The sequence below is a fragment of the Haliotis rufescens genome, unplaced genomic scaffold, assembly GCF_023055435.1.
Source record: "Haliotis rufescens isolate VD_foot unplaced genomic scaffold, xgHalRufe1.0.p SCAF_15, whole genome shotgun sequence".
Taxonomy (NCBI): Eukaryota; Metazoa; Mollusca; class Gastropoda; order Lepetellida; family Haliotidae; genus Haliotis; species Haliotis rufescens.
This window is the reverse complement of record NW_025963835.1, coordinates 28,711,983-28,725,113: the sequence shown is the minus strand read 5'-3', so window position 1 is coordinate 28,725,113 and position 13,131 is coordinate 28,711,983. Positions and strand designations below refer to the sequence as shown.

General features: G+C 40.2%; 1 protein-coding gene across 1 annotated transcript; it reads left to right on the top strand.

The window, feature by feature from the left end:
* Window positions 1-2,402: 2,402 nt before the first annotated feature.
* On the top strand, window positions 2,403-12,670 carry LOC124140238 (vacuolar protein sorting-associated protein 37B-like). The gene is made up of 5 exons (XM_046507690.2): window positions 2,403-2,465; window positions 5,342-5,521; window positions 8,696-8,861; window positions 10,260-10,342; window positions 11,873-12,670. Exons 2-5 carry the CDS (start codon window positions 5,369-5,371, stop codon window positions 12,161-12,163), a joined length of 693 nt encoding a protein of 230 aa, XP_046363646.2. The 5' UTR covers window positions 2,403-2,465; window positions 5,342-5,368; the 3' UTR covers window positions 12,164-12,670.
* Window positions 12,671-13,131: the final 461 nt, after the last annotated feature.

The window sequence follows — 13,131 nt, the reverse complement described above, 5'->3', positions numbered from 1 at the left end:
TATAACTGGGCATGATTACCGTTTTCGCGAACATCTGGTATCAATATTGATTTTCAGTGATCCAGTCACGTAATTTTAGCACAATTTTGCATTTTACGCCTGATGGATTCTATTTCGGTTGATAATCGAGACTGGTTATTCTCTGGTGTTGACGTTATATATTTTATATACATCACATGACCAAGTTCACATCACCAGTCGCGTCCCTTGGGCACGCCAGAAACCTATGATTGTGGGTTCCAATCCCGGTTCGGCCCGGTTATGTTTCTAGGTTTGTCAGCACCATACCCGTGCTCTTGGGTTTCACCGAAGTGGTAAACGTCTGAGGCCTGCATCACTTCGGGCTTTCCTTCCACATTAAGCTGACACGCCGTGATATAACTGGAATACTGTTAAAAGCGGCGTTAAACTCAACTCACTCACTCACATCACCAATCACCAGTTCCTTAATGACTATGTATTAAGTTTGTTCTTCATTTCAGGGGGATATATTTCTCTGTAACTTCCAGAGCTGATGGGACAACTTAGTTTAAAACAATGTATGCCGAACACGGAAAACGTCGTTTTAATGTTTAGCATGGAAGGATGACAAAGTGTTATTTATAACCGTGTCTCTGATACGAGACACATAAACAAATACTCGTCCCGCCTGCGAGGGGTCACGATTATCTGGTTCATTCGCGACCAACTCGTCCCATTCCGGGACAAGCCGAATGGCCTTCTCATTCGTCACCACTCGTACTTTCCGTAACCTACATTCGGCTTGTCACGGAATGGGGCGAGTTGGTCACAAATGTGGCCTTCTTTCACCTTTCGGAATGAGCCGAAGCAGTCTGAGGCATTGTACCTCGTTTTACAGAGTTGCGTCCCTTTCTTGGTCTTCCTCGAGTTTTCTTGGTTAAAAATTATATCTCCATTTGGTCATGATATATACCCTAGACAACCGGATAACTGAAATACTATTTAAATTGTCTTTGAATCTAACTCACACACACTGCAAAATTATGCATACAAGAATGTTTTATCATGCGATATGTGTACAAAATTACCATTTACGTGACATACGTCATAATATCTATGTCACATATATGATCACCTTCTCTAGGCAAGGGAGTTAACTGACTTGGAAAGTCCAGTTTCCACCCTTGCCGGACAAGGCTGGAATTCCTGGGCTCGATCGTAGCGCCACCAGTGGTTATTACAAGCTATGTCCCTTTTTAGCCTCTCCTATGGACCAATCAGATTCCATCACCTGCATTTGCTTCAAACAAAATGGCGGCGCACAGTCAAGACTATCTGATCGATAATAAAGATCTATATTGTGATAAAACGGGTCTTACATCGCGAAGTGCATCAAATCACGCAAGCACCTTTATTAAAAACATGAAAAGGTTTCGAATATGTCTGTTGACAAGTTGGCGGTGCACATGTTTTGCAAATCCTGCAATCGACCGAAATCTGCCTGACAGTTTACGAACCGGATTTCGATTTCGTTGCGCGATTTTGATTGGAGTATGCATAGACTCGTTAGTCCATCCTAAATATAACTCCATAATACCAGCCTAGTTCGAATGACTGCGAATTTGCGATATAACAGATACCTTTCTTCGCGGTATAATATATATCTTTCCTAACAGGAATAACAGATATCAACTCAAGCTTTTTATCACTGAAGTAAAATGAGCGCATTTGCTCATTGTTTCACAAAAATGAAGGTTAATAGCACAGCATAGTACGGTTTTCAAATATTCGTGAAATAACAATTACTTGTCGGTGGTCATCTGAAATCTGATCCATGACGACACCTTTCTAAAGCGATGCATTCAGACCAGCATATCTCTTTTCTGTAACTCGAAAATTAACCGAAAACGGAAAGTTCGGAATGCAGATAATTAAGGCGACGGAATCATTTTGTTCTAGATAGTTTTTACACCCTGTCGTTTCTGATCGCCCTGAAATCTACACTCAGAAGGGAGTTCCATCGAAGGAATATTTGAGTTCTGTGTGGGGTTGCTTTCTTAACTTTCGGTTGTAAATACAATTGTCCGAATTCAGATGGTAAAGAAATGAAGCCAAATCCTTTTAGAAAGCTGCCATCGCCTTGGCTAAAGAGCCAACGCATCATGCATTGAGACTGGTCAGTCATAGTCCGCTCAGGGTTCACTCGTGTCGTCACATCATCTCGCAGAAGATTTTAAGGATATTGATAATTTCTTGAACTGTCGAACATATAATTGTAGTTCTCTTTGTTCTGGTTGATCAATTTAGTAAAACGTAAAATAATGTGATGTTTGAACAGAAGACATTTCAAAATAACTTTATTGGGATTCGAACATGCAGTAACAGGAATACTTTTTCTCGCAGTGAGAAAGTGCAAGCAAATCGTAGTTACCCCCCTTAGTATCCCAACCGGAAGTAAACTCAGTCCATCAACAGAGTCGAGGGATTTATGTTCTTACTGTCATGTAGGTATACTAAACAACAAACTGCCCTATTCTCTCCCATTAATATTTCTACACAAGTTCTCGAAACGGAGCATAGAATTACATAACATCGGGGTGATCAATGTATTTATATGGCCCAATGGTTGTCCGGTCCTGTGACAAGGTGACTCAGTTTTGTGTCGAAATACCATAATCTGTCAGTGTCAGACAGTGTCACCATCTGCGGACTGGCTTGCTTTCCTCACCTCATCTTCGATTAATGAAAACCACCAAGCGAGTTAGTAGGAGAGTAAGGTATTGATCTTTTTGGGGGGATTATTTATGATGTGTAGCCGTACAGCTGTACGTGGTATCTCCACAGCCTACAGCTGCCCTACGCTACGTCTGGCCCTATTTCAAAGGCAAGTTTGATTGTGGAATAGATATTTCTTTCCCAAGACAATTCCCCCATAGATCTGTCATTAGTCCTGTACTATGACTATGAAATCTATGTATTTTATGAAAACAAAACCAATCTAGATACATAGAAAAGCAAGTCTACCCAACTTTGTTCCACATGAAATCCACATCAGGAAAATTATTTGTTTCAATTTTAGGGGAGAGAAATGTATTGTGTCATAAAAGATTCCAATGCAACAATGCAGTTTACCGAGTGCAGCCCGAGCTCTACCATCCGCTAAATTACCGCGCTATAGTGCGACCGCATTCTCGCTATACCATTACCGTGCCTCATGCTCCAGTAACTCTCGCTTCACATTCCAACACTCCTTTTCAGTCTTAGGGAAACTTACATGTCTTTACGATCCAACACACCTTTTCGGTCTAAGGGAAAATTACATGTCTTTACAATCCAACACACCTTTTCGGTCTAAGGCAAACTTACACATCTTTATGATCCTACACCCCTTTTTGGTCTTAGGGAAAGTTACACATCTTTACAATCCTACACCTCTTTTCGGTCTAAGGGAAACTTACACATCTTTATGATCCAACACCCCTTTTCTGTCTTAGGGAAACTTACACATCTTTACGATCCAACACCCCTTTTCGGTCTTAGGGAAAGTTACACATCTTTACGATCTGTCACCCCTTTTCGGTCCTTAGGGTTAGCTTGGTTATGGTAAGTATTAACCATAAATTCTTACCTTTTCAAGCGTTAATCCAATTGGTCGGTCATGTTGACATTAACAATGGCGGGTGTAGTTTCAAGAAAAGATGAATGGGAGAGTGGCCCGTGACATCACACACGTGTGCAATTCATTGTTTACTGAATTACACATGCATGTTAATGGGATGCTAATGACCCGTTAAACGAGGACTGATTACATGTGATAGCGCTCATGGTCCAGTGGTAGTGCGTCGGCTAATTAACACATTAATTAACCAAACCGGTGAGCCGGCGAAGCGCGTTCGAGCCCCCACAGCGCTAATTGGATCTGAAAAAGTGCGCCCGGTAAATTGCACTACTAGATTTTGGGAGAAAACAACTAGTCCTTCCAGATTTTGACTAGTCTCAGATTACCGTATTAGTTGCCATTGCAACTGATTTGCAACAGTCTGACAATGTTTAAAAATATTTTATTAATAGAAGTATCACAGTATTGTTGTTTTGCAAACAAGGTCATGCAACGATCCATGATGACACACAATTGACCAAGTCACTGTGCATGACTATCCGATCCATTTGGTTGCCTCTTAGGACCAGCATTGGTTGCTGGGGTCCCCACAGGATTCCATGTTTAGTTGGAATATGAATTATCAATGAATGAGCAAATTCAAGATTCAAGAGGATTTCAGTTTGGACACTGACTGCATGCAATCTAGTATGTCTTAAGGAATAGTTCCACAACTGGGAACAAAGTAGAATGAAGTCCAGTCAACATGATCAACAAATTTCAAACTCATGACTGTGTTCTAGAGGGGGCACGGGTGGCCCAGTCATCTAAGGCCCCACGATTCGCTGTGCAGAGTTGCGTCCCTTGGGCACGCCAGAAACATATGATTGTGGGTTCGAATCCTGGTTTGCCCAGATTATGTTTCTAGGTTTGTCAGCACCATGCCCATGCTCGTGGGTCTCACGGAAGTGGTAAACCTCTGTGACCTGCATCACTTTGGGCTTTCCTCCCACATTAAGCTGACACACCGCGATATAACTGGAATATTGTTAAAAGCGGCGTTAAACCCAACTCGCTCACTCACTCACTCACTGTGTTCTAGATTGACATGAGGACACAGTCGTCTAAGATGCCAAAATTCAATATGGATAGTTGCGTCCCTTGGGCATGCCAGAAACCTATGATTGTGGGTTCGCATCCTGGTTTGCCCAGATTATGTTTCTATATTTGTAGGCGAAATACCCATGGTCGTGGATTTCACAAAAGTGGTACCGGTAAATGTCTGAGACCTGCTTCACTTCGGGCTTTCCTCCCCATTAAGCTGACATGCCTTGAAATAACTATAGTACTGTTCAAAAAGCGTTAAACCCAACTCACTTACCATATTCGACGTAATAAGCGCCCAGGGTGCTCTCAATATTAGAAATAGGGGGCTGTTTTTAGAATATTATTTTGGTGAAACAAACAGAGTTAGGATAAATTTCGTGGTTTATATGAAATGTTTATATACGACTGATATATTTTTCCAGAATTTAATTGCCCATAATTAAGGGGGCATATAACACACAAGTGCGTATTATACGCGAATAAATAAGTCTTGTGTATATTGATCAATAGGAAGGGGTGCCAAATGGGATTGTTCACTAGCCAATATATTAGCAAATATCGCCGTGGGCGCTTATTAGACACATGTTAGAGCGGGGCGCGTTGAATACGGCACTATAGATTGATCGATTCCATTTGTCGGTGATTTGATGTTATTCAGTTTTCGTGTGCTCCTAGGTCTGTGTGAAGGTGATCTGCAGCACCATGTACAACGCCTACTCCTCCCAGTCTCCAGCACAGCCCAGTCAAGCTGAAGAACAGGCTCTGGCCCTGCTGCAACACCTGGACAAAGATGAACTGGAGAGATTACTTGAAGATTCAGCAAAGTTGGATGACCTTGTGAAAGATGCATCTCAGGTATCATACTATCACATGGCAATAATGAAATTGAACATGGTCCATTGACAGTCAGTCACGTGTGCAAGTGATCCTCTCTCATGCAGTCACTTGTACATCGTCCCGAGGCAAGGGAGTTAACTGACTATAAAAGTCCAGTTTCCACACTTGCCGAACTAGGCTGGTATTATGGAGTTATATTTTGGATGGACTTACGAGTCTATGCATAGTCCAATCGAAATCAGGTACATAAACTGTCATGCAGATTTCAGTCGATTCCAGGATTTGCAAAGCATGTGCACCGCCAACTCGGTGTCAACAGATATTTTCCAAATCTTTTTATGTTTTTAATCAAGGTGCTCACATGATTTGCGAAGTAAGACCCGTTTTATCACAATAAAGATCTTGATTATTGATCAGATCGTCTTGACCGGGCGTTGCCATTTTGTTTGAAGCAAAGGCACGTGATACAAGAGGCGGAATCTGATTGGTCAATAGGAGAGGCATAGAAGGGACTCCTAAAAAACACTGGTGGCACTACAATCGAGCCCAGGAATTCCAGCCTAGTTCGGCAAGGGTGGAAACTGGACTTTTAAAGTCAGTTAACTCCCTTGCCTCAGGAAGATGTCACTTGTATGGTTACACGTTATGTCTTCTACTGATGAAAGGCAAAGGGATGTAATCGTAGCTGGAATGTTAATAAATGTATTTAATTTAGGAGGTCTGTTGATTCAAATGCTATAGGAGCAAACCTCAAGGACCCGAAGACCTCCCTTAATTTCCAACACTGCGTCATGTACATTGTTATAAAAACTATTGTCAGTAACCATGGTAACCAAAAGATGATTTATGTTGATCAGACAGTTCAGTTTTACAGGTGTAAAATAAATCATACTATCTTTGTAATAAGGAAGGCTGTAAGATGTAATGCTCGATGTGTAACCATGTTAAGAGCTTGTTTATTGTACAGTAAACGAGATAAAACTTGACATAAACTACAAAGGACTGTTGACGTGTTCATTATATCCGTAGTTTTGTCACTCTCCAAACCTTGTCCGCCATTTTTGATCCCCAACTACTCATATTAAATGACTTTTAATTTCTAGTATGCAAAAACTTGGGATTGAATTTATATAGATATATATAATACAATGTAATTTTTAAAGAAATACAAGCATGGCAAATGACATTTCTTCGTTATATCCATAGTTTGTTCCTCTGCAAATCTTGTCCACCATTTTGAATCCCACACCTCAGCCGTGGGAATTTGAGGTTAGAATAGGCCCCCAGCAACCTATGCTGGTCGCAAGAGGTTACTAAATGGATTGAGTGGTCAGACTCGGTGACTTGGAGGATTGTGTGTCATATTTCTCTGACGGTGTTGATTGTTTCTCATAACATCAATCACTGGATTGTCGGGTGCACACTTGATTATTTACAGGCTGTTGTCATATAGCTGGAATTGTTGACTCACACAACCCATTATGACCTCGCCCATCTGTACAGTGGAACTCCCTTATCCAGACCCCTCACCTTTCGGATGATACTTATGTGAAATGAAATATATACTGCATTAAATGCATCATTTATCCGGAAATCCAGTTTCCAGATCCGGACAGTGATTTTTAATTACCAACAGTGCAAACTACTCACTTTTGTGTTCCACTTACCGGACAGCAACATGCTTGCCAATGGTTGTATTGCAGAGTTAGAAATTGACACTAGTCCTGTAGTCCCTTGCCAAGCTGCCCAATAGTTAAGGTATCATAAGGGCTAGTAGAAATTGCCGTTTTTTTAGAGTTTTGCTATATGTTGTCATTAAAAGGACTAGTGGACTAAAAAGTTAGTACATGTATATACTGCTGTTTTGCAATTAATTTTATTTAAAAATTTCATTCAACATGTTCAATGTTGTTTACATTAAGTATGGGAACTGATCGGCAAATCGCACCAACTCACCGTTACTTACAGCAACCAAGGAATGTTTTTTCACAGAGAATGGATACATATATTATAAGGGATTAGGTGTAGTTTTTTCACTGTGCATAATACTCGAGAAATCGTATGCCTTATTTGGTCATGATGATAGAGAAGAAGAGAATGTTGGTAGGGGAGATAACTCTGGTCAGTTGACATGGGATTCAGATATCCAGAAATTTGTTTATCGGGACATTTATTGAGAAAACGCAAGTGTCTGTTTAAGCTACTTTTGACTGTATATCAATCAGATATTTGGATTAATTTGCTGACATTATATCAAATCCTTTTTAAAAGAGTTTGTAATTTACCATTATTGACTACGTTTAAGTGTCTATATTGTACAACCATTTAAACAAATTTTCAAGTCACTTACATATCTGAAGATAGATCATCTTTATTTCCTCCAAGTGATGAAGATATTACAGTGTTCTACAAATGTATATATATACCAGGGGATATATTATATGTACAGGCAGTTTTACATCGTTATCATATAAGGTTACTGAGGTTGTTTTTCCACATTTTAACAGTTTTACATACGTGGAGCATTACATTTGTCCATAAGTTGTATTCAGTACTCGTCATCATCGTTCCACTGGCCAGATAAAGTTGTCACATCTGAATCAATGATAGACTTAACAAGAATATTTCTTTGTTGTTATGTCTTTTTACAATACATAAATACATGTTTAAATTATATCATAAGCAAATGTGCCGCATAAACATTCATCAGATTGTATACTGTAGGTGCTAAGATATAACAAATATGTTAAATCATAGAAGTGTTTTTTTTTCAATTGTTAGTAACCATAGTCTGTGTATCCTAGGTGATCGTATAAGAGATTGTTTAAGGTTTTCTCTTGTATGAAGCTCTGTGTAAATTACGTTACCGCCACATACACTAATTTGTTCTTTAACTCAACTCACTTCAGCAACCCTTGCTTGCCGTAAAAGGCGACTAACAGGATCGGGTGGTCAGGCTCGCTGACTTGGTTGATGTATGTCATCGTATCCCAAATGCGTAGATCGATGCTCATGATGTCAATCACTGGATTGTCTGGTCCAGACTTGATTATTTTTCTGACTGCTGTTATATAACAGGAATATTGCTGAGTGCGGCGTTAAACAACAAACAAACGAAACATTACTCAACTCGTCCATGCATGCCTGTTCAGAAGTATGTGAAGTGACCATGCTGTCTCTGTGTTGCTCCAGCCCTCTGTGAACGACAAGGATACACTGTTGACCAGCAACAAGAGTCTGGCCGAGTTCAACCTGTCCCTGCAGCCCCGACTGGATGAGCTCAAACGACTGGTTGCCACGGGTTACGAGGAAATAAACACGAAGAAGACGACCCTTGGCAAGGACAAGGCACAACTAGGTCAGATTAAATACTGTTCATATCAAGTTGCGATAATATTTGTTGATGAAGTACATTCTAATTAAGATCGTAGGTTTCTGGCATCATCACTGATCATAGCTATGTCTGTTGGTTTTACAAAGATGGTAAATACCGATGACCTACATCACTTCCAATTTTCCACTGACATTAAGCCGACACGCTGTGATGTAGCGGAAGTTCAGTTTAAAGCAGTGTTATACCCAACTTACTCACTTTATTTGGACCATGAACATGTTTATAAATAATCCCTCATCAGTGCAAGTGTCTTGACGATGACGATGATGATGATGATGATGATGATGATGATGATGATGAACCTAACTTACTCACTATATTTGGACCATGATCATGTTTATAAATAATCCCTCATCGGTGCAAGTGTCTTGACGATGATGTCGATGATGATGATGATGATGATGGTGATGATGTTAAACCCAAATTACTCACTTTATTTGGACCATGAACATGTTTATAAATAATCCCTCATCGGTGCAAGTGTCTTGACGATGATGTCGATGATGATGATGATGATGATGATGGTGATGATGTTAAACCCAAATTACTCACTTTATTTGGACCATGAACATGTTTATAAATAATCCCTCATCGGTGCCAGTGTCTTGATGACCTATGCTTGTGGTAGATGACTGCATGGGTCATAGGGTCAGTCTTAGTTGAGTTCTTCAGGACCCATGAAGATGCGGGGTAGAATAGATCTTCAGCAACCCATCCTAACACTACCAGGTGGTCAGGCTCGCTGAATTGGTTGATGCATGTCATCGTATTCTAATTGCAAGGATCGATGCTCATGATGTCAGTCACTGTATTGTCTGGTCCAGACTTGATTATTTACAGAATGCCATCATAATATTGCTAAGTGCTGCTAAAACAACAAAACAAACAAACAAAATCTGTTCATCTCAGAAATTATGTGATACATGATAGTTGAAATGAAATAGAAATTCAAATTGACAAACAAAGAAATTTATCTGGGTGAAGAGTATTCTGCTCCACAGCAGTCATCACTTGTTTGTGAACATAATGGTCAGTCGAGTTCAACTCCAAGCATGGCTGTGGCCACCTTTCACAGCGGGGAGTTGTGACTGGTGGCAGCGATAATATAGAGAGCTCTATGGACGGGCATTCACTGTGAGGAGCTCGTCTTGCCAGGTTGGCCTTGACTATGTTTCTGAGTTTGTCATCACCATAACAAGATCGTGAGTTTCCCCAGTGGTCTAAAACCTGTATCGCTTTGGGCTTTCCTCCCACATCAAGCTGTTATGGCGTGATATAACTGAAAAACTGTTCAATTAAATAGACTCACTTGATACAGATTTTGCCATGTGATCACTTACTGAACTGTTACCATGGTTACAGACATGTTGGTGGGGGAGCAGTCCCTTGACACGATGTTGGCGCTGTTGCAGACTGAGGCTGCCAAATCTGAGGAAGAGTCTGAGGTGAGACATCAAATGTATTTGTGATTGAAATGTTTCAGTGGTTGAGACCACACTCTTTCTGTTGTGGGGTTCATATTTGTACAGATTTGCAAACAATGGTAGCTTGGATAAGTCAGTGTAGAAATATGGACACAGGGGGCCTTATCTTATGATTTAGTATGTGCAGAGTTATCTCCCTTGTATTTCAATCTCTCAGGCCTATGAAACAGTCTGTTGAAACAGTAATTGGGGCTGGGATGAGTCCAATTTTACTACCAATGTACCCAATGTTACCAGACGGTAACCGGATACTTGCTGTAAGTATCAAGTGTTGGGTATAAAATGTCTGATTGGGTCAGTGTGCCTGTGGTGATTGATGTTGACCGAATTTAAAATGTCCGGTTTGCACTATTTCAAATCAGACATTTTGCAGTCACAATCGGACAAGTCCGGAGCACAGACCGATTTCCAGATCCCTGGTTTTACCTGTACGTGGCAAAAGCTATTTAGATACACATATATAATGATCTGGTCATGTATGCACTGAAGTTGACTGAAGCTTTATCTTTACGCAAACATATGAAAGTCAGGAGCAATGTGTGCATAATCATGATAATCAGAAGGACATGTGAACATTTGTGACTTGTAGTGGAACCATGTAGTTTTATTATTGTCATTGTACTGTAAATCATGGGACTTACTGGGGCGGTCGGGTAGCCTAGTGGTTAAAGCGTTCGCTCGTCACGCCGAAGACCTGGGTTCGATTCCCGACATGGGTACAACAATGTGTGAAGCCCATTTCTGGTGTCCCCCGCTGCAATATTGCTGGAATATTGCTGAAAGTGGCGTTAAACCATACTCACTCACTCACTCATGTGACTCACCATGGGTATATGTGGTCCTGTGAGTATCCGGGTCCTACTCAGGACCCACCCGACTGGAGTACCCGAGTTAAGCGTCTCAACACTTATAGTAATCATAGTATTCATGGAGGACAGTAAGATTGATTGCCACTGTAATGCTATGAGCTAATGATTGACAAATGATCAATCATTGTTTTTAGTCTTTGAGGTCAGTTGACCTGAAATGAATTAATTGGAACAGCTTTGTTAAACATGTTAAAAACATACTTGTATAAACATGTATACAGCCGATAGCTATTTCTGGCTTAGTTAACAAGAAAATAGACACGGTAATCTTAATCCCTGAATATAAAACAATGCCTAGCAGAACAGGAAATACAATTTAAATGGTAAATCATCATGTCCAGTGCTGTTTTGTTGCAAATTTTATATTTTTATTGACCGAGTTTTTTATCACCTGTATATTCTACTGAATTTGCTGAAGGGATACGATGTTACTTTTCACTGCCATAATAGTCGAATAATCTTTTGTATTATAAAAGGTTTTTTTTTGGCCTCCTAAGAATTTGAGTAAGGCAGGTAACTGACAAGGGATTGAAATATTTGGGAATTCGTTTATCCAGACAATACATGTCTGGATAAGTGAGGTTTGACTGTGTTTCATGCTTGTTCTTGTGTCCTATTTCAGAAAATGGCCGATGATTTCTGTGACAACAAGATCTCAGTGGAGGACTTCGTAAACCAGTACATCAGCCAGAGAACAGTAGCACACACACAGAGAGTCAAAGTGGATAAAATGACCGAACTTTTGCGCAACATGCATGCTGAGAACCACCCCACACTTCACAGACAACAAAACGCATCTATGCGTGATTCCTGGCATGGTTCCCACCAAGCAGGTGGCGCTGGTACCGTTCCGGCACCGTACCCCACTAACGGCTCTTTTAGGATGCCACAACCTGGGTACTATAACCGTTGACGTCGTTTCCGATCTGGTGGGGAAATATTTGTGTTGATCAGTGCGTGATGGCAAGACTCTCTGAGACACTCAGAAATTACAAGAATTGTGGAATTTGTTCAGACCTCCATGCACACATGCTGTAAGTGTAACCATGGTTATATTAAACTAACATTGATGCTTTGGTTGCAGGTGTTAAACAGACTGGTAACATGAAAGAAAATTGAAATTAACCATATGCATCGTTACTTGATCCAGCTTCAGGTGATATTAAGCCATTGAACCAGAAATGCATGGAACTTTCATATTCTTACTTTGTTTGTGTGAGGGGTTAGCTACTTATTTTGCTGGTTCTTTAGGAAACATTATAATTGTGCCATTTCAACATGTTCAGCACACTGCACAATACAAGACCTACATCGTAGTCAAGCCTCATTACACAATAGGGCTAAAAAAATAATAGTCTTGGTTCTCAGGCACTGCGGCATCATCATAAAGTTTGAATTTCGTTTTAATTTCCATTTTTTTTAAAAACACCAAAAGATCCTAAAATATTCCAAGTCCAACAGTAGTCAACTACTCTATTCCAGTATTTTACTCATCAAGGAATACATTTATGTAGGGAGGACCTGTCCCAGGTTGATTGTATACAATTATTGATTACACAACTATTTATTGGTTACATACTAGTTTGAACACACAAAAAAAAAGACACCACCCGCCCGCACTATATTTTAAGAATCCATTGCCTGAGAACCAATTCTCTTTTATTTAAGCCTAGGATACATGGAAATTTGTCAATGAATGACTGTGCGTGATAAGAAACCAGCCAACGCGTATTAAGTAATCTTGATTCATGTGTCAGTTACCGCTGATTATCGTAAAACAAACAATGCCTTGAGAATAAACATGTCCTCTTTTTCCATGTTGTAAATAAACTATGCCCTGATGCATCAACACCTGTGATACAACAGTACCGGGCCCTGTTC

Coding starts and splice junctions, on each gene's coding strand:
- LOC124140238 (XM_046507690.2), top strand. CDS start 5,369: ATGTACAACGCCTACTCCTCCCAGTCTCCAGCACAGCCCAGTCAAGCT. Junction 5,522..8,695: donor TTGTGAAAGATGCATCTCAG/GTATCATACTAT, acceptor GTGTTGCTCCAG/CCCTCTGTGAACGACAAGGA. Junction 10,343..11,872: donor AATCTGAGGAAGAGTCTGAG/GTGAGACATCAA, acceptor GTCCTATTTCAG/AAAATGGCCGATGATTTCTG.